This window comes from Theileria parva, assembly GCF_000165365.1.
Source record: "Theileria parva strain Muguga chromosome 4 map unlocalized ctg_529, whole genome shotgun sequence".
Taxonomy (NCBI): Eukaryota; Apicomplexa; class Aconoidasida; order Piroplasmida; family Theileriidae; genus Theileria; species Theileria parva.
Window position 1 is genome coordinate 956,417 of NW_876246.1, and position 16,992 is coordinate 973,408.

The following is a 16,992-nucleotide window of genomic DNA, read 5'->3' on the forward strand; positions in this document are numbered from 1 at the left end:
AATATAAATCCAAAAACAGTATTTCTTCCTTAATATATAAGAGTTTTAAATTGAAAACTCAAAGTATTTATATTTTACATATATCGACATTAATTTTTAATGAATATTGTAAGAATCACATACACATCTGTTTGTGTTATTTTAATTTAAAATAGAAAAATCATATTTTACAAAAATAATAATTTTTTATTCTTATTTTTCGTACAATCAAATTACTCTTTGCACAACATTCTTCCATTTTTGTTTGTTTTATAAATTTCTGTTTTACTTAACGTAAATCGACTTTAACGCCTTCTCGCAATCCTCTGTTCTTTTTTGATAGTGTTTTTTTATTTTTTCAATGATTTTCTCCATTCCCTTCAGCGTTTCCTCAGTTTTCTACACTTAATTATTCGCTCATCATTTACCTTTACTAATTCTGAACTCTTCTCTATAAGAATATTACCGCTCCTGTTTCTTTCCTCTATTTTTCTGTTAAATGTGTATTTAATTTCTAGTTTCTCAAGCTCTCCCAGTATTTTCTGTATTAGTATTAAGTTTATGGCATTCACATATATACATTATTTACATACTCTAGCATTTGTTTCAAGCTCTTTGTTCTCTCTGTCAATCTCACTTGCTATTCTTATTAGTATTGCTTTATATTTCTCTTCTTCCTTTCTTCTCCTCTCATCATGTTCCTAAAATAAGTTTGTTTTAATTATGTCAATTAATTATTTTGTTTATTTACTACCTGACAGAGCTTCTTAATGAGAACTTTTGCTTCTTCACATTCCTTTTTAAACTCCTTTTTGAAATTATTAAGCATTTGAATAGCCTTAGCCTGTCTGTACCTCTTTATACTCTCCTGCATATATTATCTACAAAGTAATCTAACCATTAGAGGTTCATTGTATTTATCACTATACATTGAACTGTTATCAAATCTATTGATGTATTCATCTCCAGAAATCTAAATTTATTAAATCCCCAGGTGATGTATACTCTTACTTCACTTGACATTGCTATACTTGACTTATCACTACTGCGTAGACTTGATGGAGTACTCTCATCTAAATCGGATGTATTATTAGTTGAAGTTATGTGTTGTAATTATATAGTTTATGAATTATAGTAGCTACTACTTACAACACTCTTGTGATTCATATAAAGACTTGGCACTATCATTGGAGTCGTTAACTGTTGGAAAGATCTTACTATCCCTAAAATAAATCTTAAACATCCACTGTGTTTACTTTGATATCTCTATTGACTTTGGAATTGTACATTTTATTGCACTTTCCTAAATATACATTAATAAGTATGTACTAACATGTATATACTAATATTTAACACATAGTATACATGTACACATAGTAATAACACACAACAATAAAAGCATGTATAGTTCGTATATATATAAATAATAAAACAAACCAACGTAATTTTACTGAATGGTTCAACCCAGCTACCCCTGATGTCCATGTTTTCTACAAATGATTCCTGTGTAAACAAATCCTGGTCAACCATGTTCTCATGGTCACCCTCTACTAATTCAGGGTCTTGTGGTTTGTTTATTTTGTTATACTCATCCTTAGCTCTATTAAGCAACTCAACTATTTCAAGATCATCTGAATTACTGCTAAACAGTATCTCTTCAGTTTCATCAGGTATTTCTATTATCTCTAGAGTTTTGTTCTCAGCTCCACATGTCGTTGGTTCGAGCCTATTCTTATTTTTATTTAATATTTGAATGATTTTCCTAAAATTGAATTATAAACAAAAACCAACGTGATTATAGCAGTAATTTCTCTTGAAATTTCAGTAAAAATCCGTATTTTTATCAGGACTTTGTTGTTGGCGATGTGCCTAACCATATTGCCTATTGCTTCACTCCTAAAAAATGTTACTGCATTATCGAATACCATAGCCAAGTCACATTGAAGTTCACTGATATTATATGAACAGCCAACGATAAGTTTGATTTGTCACCATTAAAATCGTTTATATGATAGTATGGAACTTCAATCTTGTTACAGCTACCATCGTTAGAGTCAATCTGTTTAAATTTATTATAACACTACTCACATGTATTCTTATAGATGAGTAGGAAAAATACAATTCCTTTATTTTATAACTTGAAATTTGTGTTTGGTTTGTTTCCAGTAGTTCGATTATTCCTAAAATAAAATCACTTAGCTTCCGTTATTACCATCACATGCAAGGTATCCGTTCGTCGTAGATATAAATTTACGCTTGATCAAAAGGCAATGGCATTGAAACTAGAAAATATATTATGACTAACCACTACCTCGAAGTTTTTTGAGTCTATAGAGCGTATTTCTTTAATTAAATTCTTAAATGTTCTGGCGCCTTTGATATCACTAACGTCTACTCTCCTAAGTCCTCTCCAGTACAACTCAATCAATGATATCTTTTCCTCATAATCAATTGAAAGCTTTAATTTCCCAAATGTTGATTTAACCTCTTCTATACTAAATAATCCTTTTTAACTTAATTCTTACTATTTCGTGAAATACATCCTTTCAACCTCTATCCTCTCAATTTTTTTCAATGAGTCCAAAAGGTTAAACATCACTGCATATCATAAGATTTCATATTTAACAAACGAGAAAATATATTTCTATTGAGAAATGAGTAACCAAATTCAAATCTATAGTCATCTGCATTCTTTATATTAACGACGTGATTATTCACAATCCACTTTATAAACCCCTCAGTAAGTGTTAATACATTCTCGAATTTGAGTGATGGTATAACAGTTTGAATATAATCTGTAAAATAGTCCATTGTATTATGTATAAATATAACTAACACATACAAACTATATCTCTTGTAGCGTAAATGAGCTCCTCTGAACCGTCAGGATGTGTAAGATTCTCGACACAATTTACAAATAATTCAATCGATGTTGGTGAATTAGTAGACTTATTGGACTCATCTAAGTATTATTTCAAGATTTTGAATCATTTAATAAGTATGTATGGGAGAACGAACTGGATTTCTTTAGGAAACTCTCCACTTTTTCTAGAATATTCTCGGAAGAATGACCGAATAAATCAGTGGAATAACTCATATTTAAAGATTTCAAAAATGTATATAATGAATGAGTATGGGACAATGTTAAGATATAGTAGAAAATAATATTATACCGCACAGAAGAAAAAATAAGAAATTAATATATTTAAGAATGAATTATAAATTTAAACTATATAAATTTAATGAATGTGTGATAATCTGATAAAATATAGAATACAAAGATAATGGTAGAGTAAAATAATGAAAATTAACCGAAAAGAGATAAATATTAAGAGGAATTTATGGATTATCAAGGATGATTTAAGTTAAGAGACACTTTGACCCAATTAATTCATATAGTTTAGAAAACAGAAAATAGGGACCAGAAAATTATTTATTAGGTACGTGTTGTATCGTATAATTGATATAAATGTGCTAATCTGTTTGTGATTCTAATGGGGATTCCACATCCAAATATATTTACAATTTATTACTTACCTTTTGTATATAACTTATTATTTTTTATTTATATTTTTTTATTTTTTATAATTAAAGGTTAGCCTTTATCAATTAATTCAATTGATACTTTACTTTTCGTAATCCACTCTAATATTATTCAGGTTATCATTAAAATGGTTAATGTTCCAAAGACTAGAAAAACCCTCTGCACTGGAAAGTGCAAGAAACATCAGCTTCATAAAGTCTCTCAATACAAGAAGGGAAAGGACAGTGTCCATGTCCAGGGTAAGAGACGTTACGATATGAAACAAAAGGGTTTCGGAGGTCAGACAAAACCAATTTTCCGTAAAAAGGCAAAAACTACAAAGAAAATTGTTCTAAAACTCGTATGTCTATTGATTAATTTATTATTTTAGGAATGTACTGTGTGTAAGAAGAAGCATTTTGCTAAACTTAAGAGGTGCAAGAACTTCGAGCTAGGTGGTGATAAGAAGACCAAGGGCGCATCATATTAAGCTAAATCACCTTAAACCAACCCTTTGAAGCTAATTTGGTTTTCAAATAAACTATTTAAATAAAAATATATATGTTTCTATGATACATTATTATAAATCTTCATAGTGATGACTATATGGGATAGTCATTAGATTAGTGCGATATAGCATCCTCATTGTAGTATGTCTGAGAATATTAGAATTTGAGTTATAGAGTTTGTGTAGATTTGGAATAATCTTCGGATTTGCTGCAAAAGCAACATAATAGTACCTTCCATACCAAAAAACACCAACCCTTGGTTTATTAATCCTAAATTTATAAAAACATTAAAATGAAGTCTAACCTGTGAGTAGTATACCTAAGTCCTAGATCCTGAGTGTTTAAAACAAGGCCGTGGTACGTATTTGCTAGTTTTGATATATGATAAACAACAGTTGAAATTTCCTCTCGGTTAGCAGCCTTTGAAAATAACAAAAAGGATTCATACAATACCATAAGAATTCAAAATTAATCATTGAACAGTAAGATGTGTAAACGTATAAATTAAAATTACGGATTCCAAAAATCACATTTTATAATGAATATTGAAATATTAAAAAATTCAAAAACAAATAGAATTTAATGATAAGTAAAGTTATTCTTGAAAATAGAATTCCAACCACCATTCTATAGTGCCATGATCAGAATAACATTAAATATTTAACCCTTAAACTTACTTCTTTAAAACAAATTTCATATATCTATGTTAATATGTTTTTTATTATTTAATTTAAACCTTCTAAATCACATGTTTAGTACTTTAAAATTATTAAATTTCCTCTCTTTTGACTTCAAGTTTATAGATAAACTTAATTTTGTAAAATAATGTGTTAATATTTTTGTTTTTATATTATCGCACTAAATAAATGAGCATGATAAAGACACTTCATAAAATTTCACAAACATGGGTTACACCTTACTGTTAAAGGTTTTCCTGGTACTAACACATTTGATTACCCTTGTGTTTGGAGCCCTAATCATAGAGCTTATTCTCTATTTCAGAAAACATAATGAAAAACAGATTCTTTTATCAGCCTTATCAACCACCTCTTTTTTCCATTCACTCCAGGATGATGGCCTAATTTCATTTCGGTCACATTTTTTAAACTCATGGCAAAGGTTCGGAACTATAGTGTTCGCCTCAACATGTTTCTGCTCAATCGGATTTATATCCACATTATGTACATTATATTTTGTAGAAAATCCCTCTGATCAGGACTTCTTGAAGTCTTTTTGGACCTTTGATGCTCTTCTATGTTCATTTATACTTTTTTTTGTGATTCCTCTAGGGTTATCCAACAAATACGTATCAATGAGGAAGAGCCTTCAACTGGTAAGTTACACCACTATTAATCATTTTTAGAGCCAGAAGATACTGAGACCAGTAGGGTTTATGATTATATGGATAGCAATCGGAGCTATTTTCGGAAACCTAGTGTTACACGATATGTTTGGTTTTATGGAAAACCGGAAAGTAGGATTCACCTTCACATGTATCTATTATATGTGTGGGTTTGGACTGTTTTTCGTGGCACTTTTGGTCGGCTTTTCAGGAATTTATTTCCCATACCTACTGTACATTATAAAGAGAGACGTCTCATCAGTTAGACAACTGGAGAGACTAATCTCAGACTGCCTTAAGGCGAAAAGAGACCTTAAGCTAAAAATGATAGAAAATAACATGTATTTCTCAGAAGATGACTCTGAAGAAGAAGACGATTTGGTTAACATAGATCCAGAATCACCATCAAGAAGTAAAGAAAAGTTAGATGCCAACAGACCTGACTCATCTAGGGAAGGTAACCAACTTCTAACATCATACCTACCAGCTGAAATGTGTGTTAACTTTGAGCCTCAAGAATTTGGAAACCGGTCAATCCCGACATCCAAAGTGGAATCGTTCTTTAGTAAACTAAGAGCAATGAAACTGAGAGTATCTAGCACACTTTATAGAATAAAGTACTCTAAATATATAGGACAACCATCAGCCGGTTTACAAATCTCACTAGACTCAGGTTTTAACATGTGGCTAATGATGAACCAGCTTAAAAACGACCTTGACTACCTAAACATGCTTAAAAGGGAAAAGAAAGCATCATCTAAACTTTCTGGCAAAATTTTTATAATTCTCAAAGTCATAGTCGCATCGGGATGTATGATTAACTGTTTTAAGATTTGTAAACGAGGTATATTGATGCTCTTTAGTGACTATAGCAGTAAACTGACGAGAATTGAGAACCAGAAGATAATAACCAAAGTATATTACGTCTTCATGAGGGACGAAATTGTTTCTTCAATAATAAACGAAGTTCTAGAAAACGTACAACTACCTACTGCTTTTGACTTCCTCATCTCTAGGGCTAACTCCATCTTCCTCGCATGTGTTATGATATCTTCCGTAGGTTACTTTCTAGATTTCGCCAGAGTTATGCTTAAGACCAAGTATCTCCAAAAGACTAAGCTACTTTCAGATAATACACTCGGTCTTGCATTTGCCTGTTTCATGATACTCACTTTCCCATCACAGTTCTTCCTTGTGGTCCCATTCCTTCCCAAGCAGCTTAAGGTTAATTTACTTGATTTTCTGTTCCAAAATGACATTTTTGTTTGGTTTGGGCTCAGATATAGGTTTGACATTATTGTTTTTGCCACAATTCTAGTGACCTTTGTTGGTGTGATTTGTCTTCACTACTCTCGCTCCTTTAACAAGCTCAACTACCAAGTTGGGTGCAATATTTAACTTGTAGTATAATTAAATTAATATTCTATCTTAAATAGGGATTTTTGCTTGTATATACACTTTTTATTTTCATATAAATGGTTTTGATGGATAATTGTGTGTTATATTGAACTGTATATACAGAGATGTATATATACTAGCGTATATAGGATATATATGTGTAAATAATTATATAGATAAATCAGTATGATAGATTACTAACAAATTTCATGAAACAGGTCAAGAAGCGTTTTATTATTATATTTGTGTGAATTACGCTTTACAGAACTAACGATTTTATCAATGAATGCATTCAAATGCTTCTCGTTATGGTCACTCAGATTCTTGGGCCTGGATTGAACGACACAGGAAAGGACAGTCAAAATCCTATGAATTATTGAAGGGTCCTCAGTTGAATCAAGCGTCTTTAAAACGTTTTCAAACCTTGAAACAAAGGGCATATACTGTGCAATCCTACCATCTCTGACAAGTAGTGCAAGCGCCCTAAATTATAATAAATATGTGGGTCAGTAAGTAAATATTGATATATTAAATGCAGTTGAACCTACCCTGAGGCCGCTGAAAGTGCTTTTAATGAAATACCAGGTGAAATAAAAAGAAGCATAATGTTAATATCATGGACATTAACGTCATAAACCTTGTCAGCTGGCGTGTTTTCTATTTGAGTCTTGATTTTCATGTAAAAATGCCCATGGACGACATCGTCTCCTGCACAAAGATTACACCAGCCCTCAAGACCTGCAGTTTTCAACATTTCGTTCTCTGAAAACAGCAGGTTTGTGAACTTGTCCCATCCATTCAAAGCGAAGACTCTTTTCCTAATATCATCATTTATTGAAAGCAGGTTCGTCAGGGCTAGACATGACTCGAACTGGAATAGTTCATTTTCATCATCTAGAAGATTCATTAGTGGCTGAATTGAGTCATGTGCGTCATTAAAGCTGAGATTCGCAGGATCCGTTGCAATTACTAAATGAGCAATAGACTGGACGATGAGCTTGTAACGGTTCATACTTCTGAAGTTTGCAGCCTGACTTCCCTGGTTCTGTTGATATTTAGTGGAGTTTGCCACGTTTATTAAAATCCTCATAGCTCCTAAACTCTGCAAATGCCTTCTATGATTCACATTTAAGGCTAAATAATGTAGTGATTCTACAATTAGAGCTTTTGATGCTTCAGAAGTTATTTTATTGAACATCGTACAAAGATATTTAGGAATTAGTGAATTTGAAATAGTGAATACAACACTTCTTGCCATATTCGCTGACTCGTCATTGCCTTCAAAATAATTACCGTTCACTGTGACCTTTGCTTCTTCTGGCAGTTTTTCTTGTAGTGTTTTAAGCTGGTTTAGCTGTTCCTTGTCATATTTTAATAACTCAAGATCCTCTGTAAAACAAGTTCTATCCTTATTTCCTCTTAACAAATTACATACTGTTTGTAGAAAATAGTGTAACAGGTGCTCTGAGTTCTTTAAATGTTCAAAAACCATTGGCAGAAATGACAGGTCTGTTTTCTTAAACTCCTCGTGTAAGCTTGCAAATGAGGTACTGTGTAATAATATCTCAAGATCAAGGTTATGTTTAATGTTGTATAATACGAATTTTGACAAGAGCCTAAAAATGTTAAACGAACTTAAAACTTCATCTTTAACTTGATACGAGTGTAAACTAAGTTTACAAAACATCAAAACTCTTGTTTGCATAAACCAATCCAAACCTTCGAGTTTCCTTTTATCTAACACTGCTTCCAATTTTTTATCACTATTTAAATCCGAATTAGTTTCACTATTTACATTATTTGTGTAATTTACAAATTCTGGAGAGTTTAAAAGTTCAATAAATGTCTGGCAATCCTCCACATGGTCTAGAATTTCTTGTCTGAATTCCACCGTGTCACAGCAGTTTATTAAAAGCTCAAACGACAATTTCCTAATTTTCTGACAGCTCTCATTAAAATATAAGGTAACAACATGCTCAAGGAGCCTAGTTGAAACGAGATAACTTTTGAACAGGGTCTTATTTGACAGAAAAAGACAGCTCAAGACTATATACCAGTTTACGCTAAAAGTTACAGATTGTTTACCATTATCTGAAAATTTATTATGTATGTAAGGTTCAAGTGCCATAGAAATCATATTAGAAAAAGTGTCCATTGATACTTCGTATGGTTCAAACTTCATTGTGAAAACTGCCATCAAACAAGACTTAATGTGGTGTTGATCATCAAATGATTCATCATCACACAAGGAGTAGAGGTTTTCAAGTAACTTTAGCAACAGTGAATTAAACTTAGAACTCCGGTGTTTAACTTCACTCTTTAATTTAGATTGCTTTGAAAAATATAACAGAACTGAACTTATTAGAAGCTCTAAATCAACAAACTCCTTCTCCAGAAGGATTACAAACACTCCAAGTGAATCTACTCCCTTAACAAGTGGACAACACTTAACAACATTTGAGAGAACTGAGGCATATAGAGAGTTATTATGAGGGTTTTGAGAGTTAAGCTTCATGAGTTTCACTACATATGAAGTCAAAGAATCTTCATCAGTGTCAAATTGATATAAAAACTGTTCTCTAAGCTCAAAAACCTTTTCCTCATCACATTTATACAAAATATGGTACAGGCAGGACCAGACTGAACAAAGGTGTTCGTCAACATTGTCACAGCTAAGTCTATTTTTACAAAAATTAACTAGAGATTTCACTGATTCTGACAAAAACAACCTCCTACAGGGTACTAGTTGAAGTCTTTGAATGTTCAAGTTAATGTTATTACCTGAGCAGATGTCATCAACTAGGTGAATCGGGTCATTTACGTTATTGCGGGAGAGATCAGTTTTTATCAACGATTGCTTGATTTGATCTAGAAGATCCAAATGCGGCTGACGTGTGTTCTTGTAATGTTTTGAGTTACTGTTAACTATTTTTTGGCAATTTTGAATGTATACCAAGGCAGTGTTATAGTCATTGTGTGTAATGTGATAGTTAGCCACATGATAGTTAGATTTATAGTTTTGATCATCAAAGATCAGGGAAATTTTGAAAAATCTTACAGAATCCTGTTTTTTCTCCATGTAGTTATGACATATTCCCAAGTTACATAAGATTTTTGAGAGGAATTTTCTGATGTCAGGACCCTGGATTTTATTTTTTTGCTTTTCAACTGCATTCTCTAGTTCTTCTACATTGATTTCGTTTGTTTTCAACGAAAAACAGTCAATTAATATTTTATAGTACACTTCTGAGGCCTTTTTATAGTCAGATTCCGAGAATAGCTTATTCCCTTCCCACTTTATACTTTCGAGCCGATCGAGGTCAGGACTCGAGATCAGGTCGGAATCCATTAGAAAAGCTTATTTATGAACACACATTACATATACGAGTAGAATGCAAGTGATAAAATGTAACCCAATAGATGTAAAAAAATTTAAATATTCCATATATTAATCTTGTTCATTTTAGATAGAAAAATGACAGATTAATTTTTAAAAATTTTTATGAAATGAATTTTATTTTTATTCTTCATCACCAATCACGAGTGGATTTTGTGATTCAAGGGCCTGTTTGAGATCTTCCACAATTTGCTCCTGCCGTAGCTCAGCGTTTTCCTCAACGGCTTCCGGAATTGGAATAAACTGCCCGCTTCTTACAGACTCAGACGGTTTGAGCGTCTTCATGTCGTAGACCAGGTACTTCTTGAGCCTGATTGCGAGCTGAATGATGTGACATATGGTTCCCAGACTCATCCCTTCCAGGAATGGAAGGTTATGTTCTTGCATGGTCCTGCTCATACCATAGATGCTTCCCGGGAAGTATTCATTTCCATGTTCGTCCTTGTAGTTCTTGATGAACTGGAAGAACTGGTCCCACATCTCCGCAGGGTAAATGTCTCTGAGGTCGTTTCTGTCCACCCACTTCACGAACCATGAGGGTTCCTCCACGAGGTAAATAAACGTCTCGTTTAGAGATCCATTGGAGACAACGTTGAAGATGTCGGGTTTCCTCTTGCATAGGTCCATTATGTGCTCTGGGGGAATCTCCTCAGTGTTGAACTCTATGAACCTTCCCCTCACATTGAAGTAGATGGGCATGATTTGGTCCTTATAGAGGGACACTAGCGTCTGCTTCAAGTAGTTAACTGCCTTCTCAAACTCAGCGTCCTTGAGAGAGGGGAGTGGGAAAAGGTCCGCCTTGTTATTCCTCTTCTTCCTAGTAGGCCTGTTTTTGAAATACTTTAGAGGTTTACAGAACTTGTTGTACCCGAATGGGTGGTAGTCATACAGGTTCATTGGGATTCTACTTGGGTCAACGTTGAAGTTATTCGTAATGAAGTCAGATGCGCCGAGAAAATCACCTGACATATAATCGCTATTGTAACCCATACTCCTGAACCCTCTTCCCAAGTTCGGGTTTCCAAACACATTGGCATTTGCCAACATATGTGAGTTTAATAGTTGGTTATTTAAGATTCGCCTATTAAGCAACTGGTTATTAATAAGTTGGTTCCTGAGCAGCTGGGCATTCAAGTTATTTCCCAAGCTGTTAACGTTTCCCAGGTTAATTCCGCTATTCAAAAGCTGTGAGTTCAGAAGGTTGTTATTAAGCATTCCATGTTCTGACATAAGGTTATATCCAGAATTTCCAACTAGCGAGTTGTTAAGATTTCCATGGCCTTGGCACACTCCTGATGGAATGCTTGTCCTGTTCGTAGACTTTTCAGATGCACGTGAGCTACTCAACCTTGTTTCATAACCTTCTTCCAGAATTTTCGAGAGCATAGAGTTTATATTTGGTGTTTTAGCACCGATGTTAAGACTGTTTTGCACATTTTGGCTATTATCAACTGGGTTGTTTGAAGACGGCTTCGACTCCCATTCCGACTTCAACTGTTGAAAGAATTCAGACTGACTTGAGGTTAGTCCTGTGTTGGACGACTGTTTATTTAGGGACTTGGATAAGTACCCGCCACCGAAATCTGACCAGCTAATACCTGTGAGACTCCTGGTGGTTGACTGATTCTGACCTTCCCCAACACTGTGGCTGCGACTTCCTAGAGGAACTTCCAGAGTATTTTTACTGTTGAATGATTCAATTAATGAATGGTAATCAAAATCATTCTCCTGCTTAAATTTAGTATTCAGAGATGTACTCACCTTTGAATCTTGACCCTCAACACTGGGGGTCCATGAATTTACAGAACCAGATTGATTAGTAAAATAATTTTGGTAAAAAGAATCATTAACATCCATCGAATAGATCTTATATTACAGATTCCAAAGGGAAAGTGAGATTAAAAATTATTTTGGCTTACATTAGAGAATGGACACACATACAGGGCAAACTCACGAGTTTGCTGTAGAACAATTAAACAACTTAAAAATTATAAAGACTACATCAACTATTTTTGAATTATTTCTACATTAGGGTTTAGTTAACATCCATCGATTTTTTGATGTTACAACATTTAAATCTAAAGATCAAAACGAAAGTGTGAAGGTATACATTTATTTTGTGATTGTACACTTTTTGTAAGACAATCAATTGAAAACAACAACTACTGAAACTTTTAGATGTTTTAGGGTACTTTTGTATCACAGATGGTTCACTGCATTAAAAAATTCGGGATGCTTTCGCATACATATTGTCGAGGAATTGGCTAAAAGGAAATATTGGACGGATTTATTTCACCAAATTAAAAGATATTAGAGAACACAACAAGTTATCTAATATTTTTAATGTTTAGCTAATTGAATCCGCTATAACATACCATTAATTGCACTCTGCAACCAGTTGCTTGGAATACGATGGGGTGGTGTGTTGAAAAAACATCGTTGTTTTCTCTTTTCCCTTAATTCTAGACCTCACCCTTGCCCCTAAAACTTTCATTAACACCAATTACACAAACTAAGAATGTTTAAATTAAAATCTATTTAAAATTTCCCTTGTTTTACAGAGTTTTTTCCCAAACTATTACTCTACAATTTTGTTCCCGTTTCCCTTATTTTCTCACTTAATCCACCTGAAACTGTTAGATTCCCAATTTTTATCATTTTATTCACATTCTTCCTCCTCTGTCGACCTCATGTGACTACCATCTCTCGTTATATTTTATTCTTGATTCTTGTCTTATCATATTTATATCTCATGTATCTACACATTTTCTATTTTAATTTTAAAACTTAAATAGAATTTTATTTATTTTATATTTGTATTTTATATTACCTCTATTTACATCCACTTAATATGAATTCCCATACATCTTTGTTGCGCCTATCTCAGCTCTTTCTACCTCTAACAACTATAAATATCACTCTATTTATTATATTTTGATAAAAAATTATTAAAATTTAATTTTATTTTGTTTTTTCACAGAATTTTCAAAATGTTACGTCTCTTAAAAATATTCCTAAAAACCAAGCTCTAAACTCAATAAGATGGATACACATTTAAAAAATAATTATTACATAATATAGAATCACTTTAAATTACACAAATAATCAAAGGAATAGGCGTTTGAAGCGAGGAGTCCCAGGATGTTCGCCCTAGATTCCCTGATTTGCCTGAGTAGCAACAACATCATAGTCCTTAAATCGGAAAGCGACTCTGTGGATGTTTGCGAGCCTGAATAATTAGACAGAGTATTCTGGTGAATTGAGAAAATCGTACTGAGCCACACAAGGTGAAGTCCTAAATGCGTAGTTCCGTTAGTGGAGTAGGTGTTAAGCACATTCCTGATAAAGTTAAGCAGTACCAAAACAAGCGTGGAGTCAAGTGAAGAAACCACAGAGGCTATTTTACCTGTTGGAACAGCTTCATAGGCCTTTAGCATTATTTTAAAGTTATTCATTGCAAGTGCCAATATGAAGGCGCCTACAAAGTCATTCTTCTCAAGGTGTGATAGGATTGACGATTTGGTTACACTTTTTGTTATAATTTGAGGCTGGAAGTTGTGAACCGACTTAAGCATTTGGTTTGTGTACTCAACATTCCTTGTAACGTCCAGAGAGTATATAAATACACCTTGAGAAGTTGAAACTGCAAACTGTCTTCCATCTGGTGAATAGTTAACTTCCCAAACATTAAATCGATCCTGGGTCACTTTAAACTCTCCCACTTCTACTCCTGGTAGAGACTTATGGGCCTGGATTCTACTCAACTTCCTTGAATCCTCAAAGATCTCCTCGTCTGAGAGATCAAGCTCGTGTACTGAAAACCCATACTCAGTCATATATTTAGAACTCAGAAACCTCTTTACACCTGATAGCGAGTCGTTCCTTGTCAAGGTGAACACATGCAGAAGAAGATAGTTTTCTGTGCTATAAACTGCTACATGAGGCGAGTTTTTAGCTGTACAGACTATCATTGTTCCACATGAAGAATATGAAAGTGAGTTGAAATAGTTATTTCTGTTAATACTATGTGGATCCTTCTTTATGTTTATTGCTGAAAATGCCTCTGTGTAGTGTCTTCCAGGCTGTATATCCCTTAATCCGTCAATTGACCCAATTTGCTAAATTAAAATATTGGAAATTAACAATTTACCTCTACGTTATCTAAATCCCAGAAAAGAATTTGTCCGCTTAGTACTGATGCTGCCAATATTGAATTTCCCCTTGGATCAAACGCTGTTGATATTACACTTGAAGAGTTAAGTACTGACTCAACCGATCCTGCCTTATCTTTTCTGCCAAAAACATTCCAAATCTAAACACATTTATATGAATCATACTAATTATGAAACATAAGACTGGTTAAAAAGTTACCTTGATTGTGTTATCCCATGACGATGATACTAGGAATCCGTTGTATGAAGGATGCGGATGGAATGAAACTGATGTTACGGGAGCAGTGTGCCCTACAAGCTCATCTAAAACCTTCCCAGTTTGTATTTGCCATATGAACACTGAGTTTGTATCACCCTTAGTTCCTGCGGCTACTATTGTTCCTGATCCGTCAACTGCAACACTTGTATATTGAGTTCTGGTTGCAGTCAGGACTCTAAAGTTTTTGAACCTAAACAGGTCAAAACATCTAACGGTTCCATCCAAGGAAGCTGATATCAGTGCATTTCCCTACTCAATTATTAAATAATTAACGATTTGTTTGATTATTACCTGAGGTGTGAATGCGATAGCTTCTACTGAAGCGCTGTGTTCAGTCAGTGTTACATAGCATAGACCTGTATTGTTGTCCCAGAGTTTAACTTTTCCATCAAAACCCCCAGTTGCTACTAGGAATCTTGTTCCCATTCCCAAATTTTTACTAGAAAGTGCTCTATCGAAATCCTGCTTATTTTCTGCCAGACTGCCCAATCTGTCCAGATTGGAACCATATGAAAATGAACAACATCTCACTCCTCCCAGGTGAGCCTGTTGTTTCATTACAAAAGTCTCACTTTTCCATTCCCACACTACTATGGTACCGGTTTGTGAACAAGCTAGTGCAATCCACTGGCCGTCACTTGTTATGTCAACTGAGTCAATGACTGGAATTTGTTCTCCTATTTTGAGTGTGTAAATGGTTGTCAGTTCAGGAATATTATATAGGCCAAATGTTCCACCTGTGAAGCCAACAACAAATAATCCGATATTGGAGTTAAAAGTAACCACTGACACCTATAATGTTGTTATTAATTAAATTGGTTACTGTCGAATTTGCGGGCTGGTTGCAATATCCTTTAGTTTCTCTAATCCACGATTGTTGATTTTCTAAAACTAATAACAATCAAATCATATACCTGAGTGTTTGGAATCATTTAACTTGTTTGATTTCTTTAGAAAGTTATTTTTACTCCTTGATCCTATCAGTTTTGCTGCATTATCCCCTAAGATTTATTTATTCTATCTTTAAATTACCGTTTGTTAAATCTGTTCGCTTCCAAATTATTATAACGCCTTCTTTGGATACACTACAAATTCTGTTCATATCATCTGTGAAAAAAGCTGCCTTAACTGATCTTCTGTGATCTACAAATGCCACTGGCACAAAGGTGTCATCAGGCTCTACACACCAAAGCCTAACTGTCAAATCTTTTGAACTTGTACAAATGTACTTAGAATCTTTTGACCAGTCTAAACTGTTAATATTATCCATATGCCCTGTAATTTCCAGGTGCAGTGTCATCCTCCAACTTAACTTCTCATCCGGAGATAACCAAACCTGAGATTTATTAACACAAATTAACTTACAAGTAGTTTCTTCTGAATTGAAACGGCAAAGTATTTCCCATATGGGCTAAAACTTGCGTGGATTAGTCTTTTCTTTTGTGTGCTAAGAATTATTATATAAGAGAAAACTAACTTTAAAGAGTTGTATCCCTTACTTTCAGCAGTAGAAATGTTAGTTGAAGATTTAAATTGTAGTCTATGGACTATTTTATCTCTAATTAGGTTTAATATATATCCGAATCCTAAAAAGATTTATCAAAATGACGAAAATACCATTATCATCAACAAGAATTGACAGTGGTTTTGAAGGATGATTTGCTATTAGTACAATGTTAGTTCTAGTTTCAGAACTGAGTGTTGAACTTTTATTTGTTTGTAAATCATATATATTTATGCGATTTCCTACTGGAGCCAAAACACAGGACGCTGAAAATCATTTATACAGTCATTTACATAATATATAATGATATATCTAACCATCAGGATTAAAACAGATCCTTCCTCCTGAATACTGTGAGCCGCAGATGTTAGCTAAATGGTACAACGCCATTATAAACAATATTTTACAGATTAATCATTTTAATCAAAATACAATTAATTTACAAATTATAAATTACAAAAATAATAAATAAAAATAATTAATATAATTTAATTATGTAAATTATAAGATTCAACTATGGAAGGCTTTTTAGTATGTTATATTGCTTTCAGGTTTGTATTCAAATAATTGTTTATCGCATAAGATATGTTAATACACACAGAAAAGTGTAATTAAAATTCATTAACAAAAAACCATATTTAATTAAATTCCAATTTCATTGTTAAAAATGTGGTAATAGTAAAATTGAGAGATCGTGTCGAGCCATCTTAGCATAGTGGTAGTGCATCTGACTTGTAATCAGAAGGTCGGGGGTTCGATCCCCCCAGGTGGCTTTTAAAAATGATAACGAAGATTTTGCTTATTTAGTTACAAATGGGATAAAAATATTAATTTGTCTAATTTGTGGAATTCTGCCAATAATGTGTTGAGTTTTATCGGATACACATATTATATCCGTTTGACCGTCTG

The 16,992-nt window shown here is 33.4% G+C and overlaps 8 protein-coding genes and 1 non-coding gene across 9 annotated transcripts; 3 read left to right on the forward strand and 6 right to left on the reverse strand.

Moving 5' to 3' along the window:
- Positions 1-264: 264 nt before the first annotated feature.
- Positions 265-1,509, reverse strand: TpMuguga_04g00479 (uncharacterized protein; the record flags this gene model as incomplete). Its single annotated transcript, XM_759021.1, has 5 exons — positions 265-378; positions 573-680; positions 734-847; positions 985-1,052; positions 1,368-1,509. The coding sequence occupies 5 exons, from the start codon at positions 1,507-1,509 to the stop codon at positions 265-267; spliced, it is 546 nt and encodes a 181-aa protein (XP_764114.1).
- Positions 1,510-2,503: 994 nt separating this feature from the next.
- TpMuguga_04g00480 (uncharacterized protein) lies at positions 2,504-3,076 on the reverse strand (the record flags this gene model as incomplete). The annotated part of the gene is made up of 4 exons (XM_759022.1): positions 2,504-2,577; positions 2,610-2,774; positions 2,816-2,941; positions 2,998-3,076. The coding sequence occupies 4 exons, from the start codon at positions 3,074-3,076 to the stop codon at positions 2,504-2,506; spliced, it is 444 nt and encodes a 147-aa protein (XP_764115.1).
- Positions 3,077-3,491: 415 nt separating this feature from the next.
- Positions 3,492-4,043, forward strand: RPL44 (Ribosomal protein L44 family protein). The gene is made up of 3 exons (XM_061306007.1): positions 3,492-3,573; positions 3,639-3,863; positions 3,894-4,043. The coding sequence occupies exons 2-3, from the start codon at positions 3,651-3,653 to the stop codon at positions 3,990-3,992; spliced, it is 312 nt and encodes a 103-aa protein (XP_061161172.1). The 5' UTR covers positions 3,492-3,573; positions 3,639-3,650; the 3' UTR covers positions 3,993-4,043.
- Positions 4,044-4,064: 21 nt separating this feature from the next.
- Positions 4,065-4,595, reverse strand: TpMuguga_04g02095 (Ribosomal protein S6 family protein). Its single transcript, XM_061306130.1, has 2 exons — positions 4,316-4,595; positions 4,065-4,281 (listed from the first exon to the last, which is right to left on the reverse strand). Exons 1-2 carry the CDS (start codon positions 4,465-4,467, stop codon positions 4,083-4,085), a joined length of 351 nt encoding a protein of 116 aa, XP_061161862.1. The 5' UTR covers positions 4,468-4,595; the 3' UTR covers positions 4,065-4,082.
- A 74-nt stretch (positions 4,596-4,669) lies between these two features.
- Positions 4,670-6,786, forward strand: TpMuguga_04g00482 (Abscisic acid G-protein coupled receptor family protein). Its single transcript, XM_759024.2, has 2 exons — positions 4,670-5,344; positions 5,375-6,786. Exons 1-2 carry the CDS (start codon positions 4,916-4,918, stop codon positions 6,749-6,751), a joined length of 1,806 nt encoding a protein of 601 aa, XP_764117.1. The 5' UTR covers positions 4,670-4,915; the 3' UTR covers positions 6,752-6,786.
- A 142-nt stretch (positions 6,787-6,928) lies between these two features.
- Positions 6,929-10,192, reverse strand: TpMuguga_04g00483 (uncharacterized protein). Its single transcript, XM_759025.2, has 2 exons — positions 7,300-10,192; positions 6,929-7,234 (listed from the first exon to the last, which is right to left on the reverse strand). The coding sequence occupies exons 1-2, from the start codon at positions 10,098-10,100 to the stop codon at positions 6,949-6,951; spliced, it is 3,087 nt and encodes a 1,028-aa protein (XP_764118.1). The 5' UTR covers positions 10,101-10,192; the 3' UTR covers positions 6,929-6,948.
- Positions 10,169-13,222, reverse strand: TpMuguga_04g00484 (OST-HTH Associated domain protein). The gene is made up of 4 exons (XM_061306008.1): positions 12,979-13,222; positions 12,524-12,906; positions 11,910-12,412; positions 10,169-11,876 (listed from the first exon to the last, which is right to left on the reverse strand). Exons 3-4 carry the CDS (start codon positions 12,003-12,005, stop codon positions 10,272-10,274), a joined length of 1,701 nt encoding a protein of 566 aa, XP_061161173.1. The 5' UTR covers positions 12,006-12,412; positions 12,524-12,906; positions 12,979-13,222; the 3' UTR covers positions 10,169-10,271.
- TpMuguga_04g00485 (WD domain G-beta repeat protein) lies at positions 13,223-16,786 on the reverse strand. The gene is made up of 11 exons (XM_061306009.1): positions 16,401-16,786; positions 16,197-16,349; positions 16,057-16,165; positions 15,945-16,026; positions 15,612-15,915; positions 15,494-15,580; positions 15,403-15,464; positions 14,871-15,371; positions 14,520-14,828; positions 14,299-14,460; positions 13,223-14,266 (listed from the first exon to the last, which is right to left on the reverse strand). The coding sequence occupies exons 1-11, from the start codon at positions 16,471-16,473 to the stop codon at positions 13,232-13,234; spliced, it is 2,877 nt and encodes a 958-aa protein (XP_061161174.1). The 5' UTR covers positions 16,474-16,786; the 3' UTR covers positions 13,223-13,231.
- Positions 16,785-16,856, forward strand: TpMuguga_04g00937. The gene has a single exon. It is a non-coding gene; the product is annotated as a tRNA-Thr (tRNA).
- The last annotated feature ends 136 nt before the right edge of the window (positions 16,857-16,992 follow it).